At 50.4% G+C, this 10,460-nt stretch overlaps 1 protein-coding gene across 1 annotated transcript in view; it reads left to right on the top strand.

The window, feature by feature from the left end:
* Positions 1–4,536: 4,536 nt before the first annotated feature.
* dmpk (DM1 protein kinase) overlaps positions 4,537–10,460 on the top strand; it is a 30,901-nt gene continuing 24,977 nt past the window's right edge. The window contains exons 1-3 of the mRNA XM_078533105.1: positions 4,537–4,711; positions 7,870–7,914; positions 9,239–9,281. Coding sequence (XP_078389231.1) covers positions 4,542–4,711; positions 7,870–7,914; positions 9,239–9,281 — 258 coding nt within the window. The 5' untranslated portion in view covers positions 4,537–4,541. The remainder of the gene's footprint in view (positions 4,712–7,869; positions 7,915–9,238; positions 9,282–10,460) is intronic.

Here is a 10,460-nt window from a genome sequence, read left to right as displayed (position 1 = left end):
TCTCCGCTTGTGTCTCCTCCTTAGACACTCCTTAAGACTGACCACTTTGACCGAGCTTTTGGTCATCTGGCCTGATATCTCCTTACGTGGCTCGGTGAAATATCTTGCTTTCCAATAGTCATGTGAAGCACCTTGGGATGTTTCATCAGGTTAAAGGGGGGCTATAGTAATATAAGTTGTTGTTCAGATAGGTTTGGTCAAAAGGTAGGTTTCTCGGGAGTACCCCAGAGCAGGAGAGAGAGGGAGAGTGGGAGAGGCTTAGGGAGGGAATTCCACGGCTTGAGGTCGAGGGTGTGGAAAGCACGGCCACCGATGATTGGACAGAAGAAAATCGTGGGTGCTCAGGAGGTCAAAATTGGAGGAGCGCAGTGATGTCGGAGGGCTGTCAGTCCAGAGGAGTTTACACAGACAGTGACAGCTAAAGGCCATGAAGGGGTTTGAACATAAGGAGAGTTTTGAATTTGATGGCGGCGCAGTTCCCTGATCCCTGAACGCCCCATGGCTGAACTCGTGATGCAGGCTTCGGCACGGTGTAGGCCTTCAGAGTGCGGTCACTACACGCACACTATAAAGATGTGTGGGAGATGTAGCTTCTCTTGCCAGAGACGCCATAGCAACATGAGAAATAGGAGCAGGAGTAGGCCATTTGGCCTCTTGAGCCTGTCCAGTAGCTCAATAAGATCACAGGTGACCTTCCACAGCAACTCCACTTTTCCACCCGATCCCCATATCGTGTGATTCCTGGTGCATCCAAAAATCTATTGATCTTGACCCTCAATATACTCAACAACTGAGCATCTACCCCTCTCTGGGATAAAGAATTCCAAAGATTCACAACCCCCTGAGTGAAGAAATTTCTCCTCGCCTCGGTCTTAAATGTTTGGCCCTTCATCTTGAGACCGTGTCCGGTAGTTCTAGATCCTCCAGCCAGGGGGAAGCAACTTCTCAGCACCTGCTCCACCAAGACCTGTGAGAATCTTCTTCAGCCCCAACCCAACAGCAGCCTCGATATTAGGAAGATGGCTGATTGGACAGCTGTCCTTAGGCTAAATCTGAACATACGAACATACGAATTAGGAGCAGGAGTAGGCCATTCGGCCCCTTGAGCCTGCTCCGCCATTCAGCAAGAGCATGGCTGTTCTGGATTGTGGCCTCAACTCCACATTCTGCCTCCCCCCCCCCCGTACCCTTTGACCTCTACCCCTGCCTTAAAAATATTCACTGACCCATCCTCCACCACTCTCTGGGGAAGAGAATTCCAAAGATTCACAACCCTCTTAGAGAAAAAATTTCTCCTCATCGTTGTCTTAAATGGGAGACCGCTTATTTTTAAACTGTGCCCCCGGGTTGTAGGTCTCCCACAAGGGGAAACATCCTTTCAGCATTGACCCTGTCAAGTCCCCTCAGGATTTTATATGTTTCATTAAGATCACCTCTCATTCTTCTAAACGCCAATGAAGGGCCCAAACTGTCCAATGTTCCCTCATGAGATAACCCCACCCCCATCCCTTCCTTAAGAAGAGTGAATATTCATATAATGGTCTCTTTCTCTCTCTCTCTCTTCATGATCCTCCCTCTTGCTAAGGGTCAGATGCAATGTTCTGCCAATTCCTTTGGCCATAAGCGACTGTCTTTTTGGGACTGGCCTTCCTTGCTTAGTATGGATTGGTTCTCAGGAAAATCCCAATCTTTTCCGAGGTGCCTGGCCACAAATCCACCTGGTCAGGAGAATGTTCTGGATGAGTCCTACATCTTGCTTGTGTCTAGGGTTGCCAACTGTGGTTAAATATATTCCTGGAGGCTCCATCACATGACTTGCCCCCCCACACTCCAGCCATTAGTTGGCCAACACATCCATCCTTGTGACGTATGGCCTTCCTACGTCAATTGGAAAGCAAAAAGACTCATTACCCAATTGGATGATGCTTGACTGTCGGCCAAACAGCCTTTCCCTCCATTTTCAATATTTTTTTATCTGGCAAAGAGAAAGAAATTGACAAGAGAAAAACAATCTTTTTTAATGCCCCAATGACTTTTCTCCAGGATTTGATTGATCTCCAATTCCTGGAGACTCCAGGCCAATCCTGGGGGGTGGTTGGCAACCCGACTTGTGTCTGCCTTCAAAGCTGCTGTTGCCTTGCTGGGATCGCCTGCCTTTTCCATCATTCCGGATTTCAAACACTTAGAGGGGGTGGGGGGGAGGGTGGCCTTCCCTATCTACAGCAGCCAAAGCTCTTGCCCAGTTTAGCTCGTCCGTCAAAGTGAGGTACCTGGGTGTGCCAGTTGCTGTGCACAGTGCCCGCTGCTTGGGGTGGTCTATGTTGTGATATTGTCTGCATGCCAATGCAGACAATGACATGTGCCTTTAAGAAGCTGTATAATGATATCTCTATGACATCGCTGTGTATAAGGCTGGAGGATAAAAGGAACAGCCTCCCATGTTAGATATTCACTACTGCCTGTGATCACTACTGCAGATATTCACTATTATCTGTGACAGTATCAGTAAGACTTTATGTCTTATGAGTCAGGCAATCAGTCCATGTTTTTCTTTTATTCATTGGACGTGGGCAACGCTGGCTAGGCATCCATCCCTAATTGCCCTTGTCCCAAGGGCATTTAAGAGTCAATCACATTGCTGTGGGTCTGGAGTCACATGTAGGTCAGACCAGCAGATTTCCTTCCCTAAAGGACATTAGTGATGGGTTTTTACTACAATCGGCAATGGTTTCATGCAGAGCTGTATCTAGCTGTTGCTTGTAATAAACCTCATGTCATCGTGTTCGACCAGAATCCCTGTCAGTCTCAATATCTTGCTTAGCATAAATAGCATAGAGACAGGTCCCTTGAGATCTCCATTGAAACTCTCAAAATATACAGTGGCAGCAGGCTGTAAGAGATCAGGACAGTATAAGTGAGAGCTGATGACACTGGGGCACCAGTGAGTCTTTACCGCATTCAAAGCCAGAGTGTGCGACTCGCAATAACTCAGGGGGAGGTTCATTCAATCACAGAAACCCCCACCATTCTCCCAAAATTGTGCATGGCTAAAAAACGACAGAGGCAACCGGGTGAAAAATAGGTTGCACAAGTCATTCAATAGATACATGGGAACTACGGCCACCTCAGACCTGACTGAACCATGAAAGCTTCATTAAACTCAACAAGCATCCCTTCAAATCTTGGATCTCAAGAATTACTTTGCTATTTATCCTGCTGCTGAGTCTAACTCCTGGGATTTCCACCCCTTCCATAACCAGATTCCAACCTCCCACTGACCTTAGGCCCTCACCTCAGACTCCCGACAGATAAGACTGCCTCACGAAAGCAAGACACTGCGGATGCTGGAATCCTGAAATAAAACACAGAAAGTGCTGGGAGGACGCAGCAGGTCAGAGAGCAGCCAGGGAGAGAGAAGCAGAACTCACGTTTCAGATCCATGATCTTCCGACTGAACACACACCAATCCCAACCCAAGAAGAATCTCTCGGGACGCTCTAGAGGCAGCTTTACTCTGTATCTAACCCCATGCTGTACCTGTCCTGGGAGTGTTTGATGGGGACAGTGTAGTGGCAACTTTACTCTGTATCTAACCCTGTGCTGTACCTGTCCTGGGAGTGTTTGATGGGGACAGTGTAGAGGGAGCTTTACTCTGTATCTAACCCCGTGCTGTACCTGTCCTGGGAGTGTTTGATGGGGACAGTGTAGAGGGAGCTTTACTCTGTATCTAACCCCGTGCTGTACCTGCCCTGGGAGTGTTTGATGGGGACAGTGTAGAGGGTGCTTTACTCTGCATCTAACCCCGTGCTGTACCTGTCCTGGGAGTGTTTGATGGGGACAGTGTAGAGGGAGCTTTACTCTGTATCTAACCCCGTGCTGTACCTGTCCTGGGAGTGTTTGTTGGGGACAGTGTAGAGGGTGCTTTACTCTGTATCTAACCCCGTGCTGTACCTGTCCTGGGAGTGTTTGATGGGGACAGTGTAGAGGGAGCTTTACTCTGAATCTAGCCAATATTGTGGTTGTTCTTCAACTCTTTGTCAGTGGCACTGGGCAGGATTTTGGGCATCGCCGCTCTCCAAATTTTCCTGCCCGTCCCGTCCGTGACAGAGCTGCTGCTGTCGGGGCCGGAAAATCCCGGCCATTGAGTGCAGTAAGTGTGAAAATTGTATTCCATTGCCTGTCCCAACGGCATAAAAGGAGCTTAACTATCACTATTATTGTGGTAATTTTTACTAATTGGCTTTTACGGCCTGTAATTAAAGAAAAATTACACCGTGCAAAATATTAAGTGTGCAGTGATAATTCTTGCTTTAAGAGGAATGCTCATTGTGGTTGTGGACAGTTTTAAACAGGCCACCAGTTGCTCACCCAGTCGCGGAGGGTAAAGCAAGAGGAACAAGGGAGAGAAGAAGGAATCGTTGTCAGGCAGGTTGTGTGAAGGAGAAGTTTTGTCCGGTTTAAAAATTCGGAGGGTGGGGTGGGGGGGAGAAGTATGGAACGATCCGATTGATCTAATCTCGTGAAAGTGGAGGGACTTTAAGATGGAAATGTCAGCAGTGATCCGACTGAGAGAGTTGGAATCGCTGATTTTAACGGGAAGGCTGATTGGTGTCGAGGGGCTGCTGGATGTTTTAGTCTGCGTGTTCGAGGAGCTGAGCAGACCACGACTGGCAAGCGAGAAACACATCCAGGATTTCCGCGTCTGGGGTAAGTGTCTCTCTCGGGGTTGGGGGTTGGTGGGGAGGATAAAAATCTATTACCCGTTTGTGGAAGCTGTCAGTGGGTAGCTCTCCTGCCTCTGAGTCGGGACCCATCAAGAGGTCAAGTCCCAACTCCAGAGACGTGCGGGGCTGAGGGGGTGCTGCCCTGTCGGTGGTGCTGTCTTTCCGATTCGATGTCAAACCGAGGCTCCGTCTGCCCTCTCAGGTAGGTGTAAATAGATCGAAGAAGAGCAGGGGGGAGTCCTCCCGGGAGTCCTGGTCAATATTTACCCCTCAGCCAAACAGGAGAAACAGGTTATCAGGTCATTTGTCACATTGCTGTTTGTGGGAGCTTGCTGTGCGCGAATTGGCTGCCGCACTTCCTACACTACAACACTGATTACCTCATTGGCTCTAAAGGGCTTTGGGATGCCCTGAGGTTGCGAATGGCGCTACATAAATGCAAGCTCTGTCCTCCCCTCCACTAGAACGAGTTCCATTTCACTGCAATCCACCCTCTGCTGTCGATCTTCCATGATGTGCTTCATCACGAATCCCAGGAAGCTCCCTCTTTACCTCACTATTCCCAGAGTGTATCCTCTAAACCAGTGCTTCTCAAACTTTGACATCCGTGGACCACTTACCAGGGGCACAATACCCCACAGACCACCTACCAGCCCCTCCTCACCCGCTTTCACTTGCCACTTCAAAAAAAAACTCTCCAGAATTAATTGGAGCTTGTGGAATCGCTAAATATTTTGCTGCTTTTCCGCTACTGAAGGTATTAAATTTACCTGCGTTAATATTCTTGTAAAATATCGCAAATAAATAATTAATCCATGCCAGAATCATAAGTGTCCACATTTTCACACTATAAACATTAATACCAAAAGAGAACACATTTATTTGCAACATTCCAACATGTGTCATGAAATCACCACAATAATCTTCTTCTGGGAAACTAATGCGTATCCCACAACGCTATTCATCAAACGGGATCGATAGTAACGTGAACCTTGCTAATAAAACTATAGCCGTTTGGCGGTACAGAACTTGAGTGTTGCTGAAAAAAAGACATTCTGTCAAAGCTTTTCGTCTTGCACTCATCAGGACAATTTGCAAGAAAATACCAATGTCAGGGGGGAGCAACAACTTTACACTGTATGAGAAGAGAGTGCTGATTGGTTGGTTCACACATTGTATGAAGCTGTTGCTTTCCCCCTGACGTTTGGTATTCTTGCGCTTGTCCTGATGAGTGCGAGGTGAAAAACTTCGACATGATGTCATTTTTCATCAATTTAAAATAAAACCGCCTTGTTCCGGCTCGGGATTGTGACGACTTGTTCCGTGCAGTCATCACGAGCCGGCCTGTTTGTGTGACACCCTGTGAGAGGTGGGGGTGGCGTGTGTGGGATCGGGCCTGTTCTCTCGTGGCCTCGACTGTGGCGTTGCATTTTGGGACACCTTGTGGGTGGAGTAGGGGGGACGCTCAGAGACCAGCAGTGGTCAGCGGAACGCACTTTGAGAGCCACTGGCCGATATATCGCACTGCCCCCCACAATTGTCTCCCTTCATTCCTACTATTAGCGCAGTGCTGTCCAGTACTGTATAGAAGGTAGGAAGGTTTCCAGAGCACATGAACAGACAGGTATTGAGCACTAATGGTAGGAACAGGGGGTGTACAAAGGGAGAGAATTGGGGGGGGCAGTGGGATATATTGACCAGTGGCTCTTAAAGTGCGCTCCGCGGACCACTGCTGGTCTCTGAGCGTCCCACGAGGTGTTCCAAAATGCAAGTCACCGACTTACAATGCCACAGTCGAGGCCTTGAGAGAACAGGCCAGAACCCACATCCCTCGCCTGTTGTGCGATGTACGTGTGCAGGAGTAGGCACTGAGATAGGAAGAAGCAGTTCAGAATCATCAGGCACTGTAGAACCATGGAGACTATAGATGGCAACTGGCATCTAATATACAACATGGCTTAACCTTTCACTTAGGCCCAAAAAGGCCTCAATAAACCATCCATTGCAGTCAGCTCCACAGACCCCAGGGTTTGATCAACTATGAGCCTGAAATAAATTCCCGAATCCTAACTCACAGCAAACCCTGTTCAGCCGCCCTCCCTGTGCTCGGTGACCCATGTTGCCTCCCAGTTGAGCAATACCTCGATTTTCTGATCCCCACCCTCGCTTTCAAATCCCTCCATGGCCTCACCCCCTCCCTATCCGTAACCTCCTCCAGCCCCACAACCCTCCAACACATCTGCACTCCTCCAGTTTTGACCCCTTGAGCATCCCCCGATTTTAATCGCTCCGCCATTGGCGGCCGGGCCTTCAGCTGCCTGGGCCCCAGGCTCTGGAATTCCCTCCCTAAACCCCTCCGACTCTCTCTACCTCTCTCTCCGCCTTTAAGGCACTGCTTAAAACCTTCCCCTTTGACCAAACTTTTTCCCATTGCTCAGTGTCAAATTTGTGCCTGGCAACACTCCAGTGAAGCACCACGGGATGGTTTACAATTTTGTAGGTGCTAGATAAATGCAATTGTCAATTGTTGCTGGTCTGAGCTGGTTCAGGGACAGATTTGCCATCAACACCCTCGACACCTGTGGACAGAATCATAGAATAGAATCATTGAATGGCTACAACACAGAAGGAGGCCATTTGGCCCAATGGGCCTGTGCTATCCCACTGCAAGAGCTATTTAGTGAGTTCTATTCGCCCGTCATGTCTCTGGTACTCCTGCAGAAAAATTCCTTTCAAGTATTTATCCAATTCTTTGTTGAAAGACCCAATTGAGCCTGCCTCCACCACGCTCTCGGGCAGCGCATTCCAGTCCCTAACCACTCGCTGCGTGAAAAAGTTTCTCCTCATTTCGCCTCTGGTTCTTTTGCCAATCGCCTTAAATCTGTGCCCTCTGGTTCTCGATCCTTCCACTAATGGGAACGGTTTCTCCCGATCGATTGTGTCCAGACCCCTCGTGACCTTGAACACCTCGACCAAATCTCCTCTCAAAACTTCTCTTCTCCAAGGAGAACAGCCCCAACTTCTCCAGCCTAACCCGCAACTGAAGTCCCTCATCCCTGGAACCACTCTTGTGAATCTTTTCTGCACCCGCTCTGAAGCCTTCACACCCTTCCGAAAGTGCGGGGCCCGGAATCGAACACAGTAGTCCGATTGTGGCCAATCAACGAGAGAGAGAGAGAGAGAGAGAGGAACCCCAACTGTTCTTGCCCCAGGTCTCAATCTGGTGCAGTGTGCTAGAAAACTCATCGCTCAATGTCAGGCAAGGGCAGGATCAGGGACGCACACTGCAGTTAAATAGCTGGCCTAAGCTCGCACAGGAAAGAGCGACCACCTGTGCTGGAGGGCTGACGGCGAGGACAGGAGAGAAGTTAAAAACAGAAAACGCCGGAAAAACTCAGCAGGTCGGGCAGCATCTGTGGAGAGAGAAACAGAGTTAACGGTTCGAGTCCGCCTGACCCTTCTTCAGAGCTGGAGAAAGTCTAAACTGACCCTGTCTCTCCCTCCACAGACGCTGTCAGACCTGCCGAGTTTCTCCAGCAGTTCCTGTTATTGTTTCAGATTTCCCGGCCTCCGGGGTATTTTGCCTCCTTCGGGAGGAGGAGAGAGACCCGGCTTTGGAAGGACGGGCTCTTAGAGACTTGGAACAAAACTTGTTCTCGCTCTGATTTGGCTCAGCAAAAGCTGGAGCCCAGCCAAGGGCCCGGATCAGCGCAAAACGTAATTAAGAGAGGATGACTTCACTCTGCCCTGAGCAGCTGTCTTTGTCCATTAGCAGCAGCGGCTGCCCTGCAGCAGAGGCTGCATTTTATCCCTTGCGTTCCACTCTGTCTCGGGCTGAAGCTTTGTAACTGTGGAAGCAGCAACAGAAATACCCGGTCTGATGGGGGGGAAAAAAAGCAATTTCTGACTATTTCTATTCCTTCCTGCTTCTCCTCCACACCTTCCCCAACCCCTCTGGACCTCCAGCATCCCCCCCAGTTCCATCTGAAGGCACTGACTCTCCCCCCAAGGGAATGGCCCCATTCCTCGACTGCCCACCACCCCGCTTTTCCCCCACCCCCCCCCTCAACACACACACACACACACACACAACCCCCATACGATTAAAGGAACCAGATTAAAGGAGCGAATGCTGGAAATACTCAGCGGGTCTGGCTGTGGAGAGGGGGAAACAGGAGTTAACATTTCTCAGAGCAATGACCTTTCGGCAGCACCCGGTGAAGGTTAGCGAGCGAGCGGGTTTTGAACAAGTTCAGAGGGAGGAAAAGGTGGGGGGTGGGGTGGCCGGGGGCGAGGGGTGGGGGTTGGGGTGTGTTGTGGGGGTGGTGGTGGGGGCAAGCCAAGGATAGAAGGAAAGGGAAGATCTTTGCGGAAAGCAGGGGAGATAAAACTGTTAAAGGGGATGATGGGCGCAAGGCAACCATCAAGGGACAAAAGAAGAGGCTTGCATTTATATAGCGCCTTTCACCGCCGTCGGGCATCCCAGAGCACCTTACAGCCGGTATAAAGTGTCTTTTTTTTCTTTCACGTGTCATCGCCGCCGCTGCGATGTCGGAAGCCACAGCCAGCAAATTTGCGCACAGCAAGATCCCACAGACGCCGATGCGACAATGACCGGACAATCCGTGGTTTTTTTTTTGGGGGTGGGGGGTGGATGCGGGTCGAGGGGGTAAATATCAGCCAGGACACCGGGTGAGAGCTTCCCCTGCTCTTCTTCGCAATGGTGCCGGGGGATCGTTCACATCCACGCACGCGAGCGGGCAGCCGGAGCCTCCGTTTAACGTCGCATCTGGAGGGTGGCACCTCCGACAGTGCAGCACTCCCTCAGTACCGCAACTGGGAGTCTGAGCCTTGATTTTTGCGCCCAAGTTCCTGGGGCCTTGCAACTCAGAGGCAAGAGTGCTACTAACTGAGCTGCGGAAGGGCAGGACAACAGCGGCATGTGAATGGGACACAGCCGGATGGTCAGCCAGCAGCCGCAATTTGAAAATGAAAAGGAGGAAGGGGGGGGTGTGATTGTTGAGCTCAGTGCCGATTCCCTGACCTGCCTGTCCAGTCCCGACTCGAGAGACGAACTGGTTGAGCTTCACTGGGACAGTGCAGCAGGCCGAGGACAGAGAGGTCAGAGCGGGAGCAGGACAGAGAGTTAAAATGACAGGGGGACGGAAGCTCGGGGCTATACTTGCAGCCTGGACAGAGGTGTTCAGTAAAGCAATTCTTCCTAAGTGACCTGGGCAGTGAGCACTGGTGGACTATTTGACTGTGTATAGCATCACGGTTGAGTCCAAATCTGTACTGCCTATCAGTACTGGCCTCCTTATTTACTCTGTCAAAACCCCTTTATAATTTTGAACTCCCCTATTAAAACTCCCCGTCCCCGCCAACTCTTTCTCCATTTTAACGCGTGTAGCTCTTTTCCAGACCCCAGTCCACAACAGGCTAAACCTCAGTGGGTCTCATCACTCCAAGAGGGGGCAGACACCTGGTGACCTTATTTCTTTGTCAACTGGTGGGCTGAGTGCAGGAATGGCTGCCCACCAGCACCCCCAGACCTCCCCCCTGCCCCCGCCACAACACTCACCCCCTGCGCTGTGATTCCTCAGCCCTCTCCCGCTACCCCAAACGCCAGGGACCGTCTGCAGTGAGGAAAAATACAACCAAAATGCTTGCAGCTTGTATCGGTAGCACTAGAGGGTGGGTGGGGGGGGGGGGAGTGCCTAGACAGCACATATTGGC

The sequence above is a fragment of the Cetorhinus maximus genome, chromosome 32 (genome assembly GCF_964194155.1).
Source record: "Cetorhinus maximus chromosome 32, sCetMax3.hap1.1, whole genome shotgun sequence".
Taxonomy (NCBI): domain Eukaryota; kingdom Metazoa; phylum Chordata; class Chondrichthyes; order Lamniformes; family Cetorhinidae; genus Cetorhinus; species Cetorhinus maximus.
Note: the sequence above shows the minus strand (reverse complement) of the source record. Positions and strands in the feature narration are given on the sequence as shown.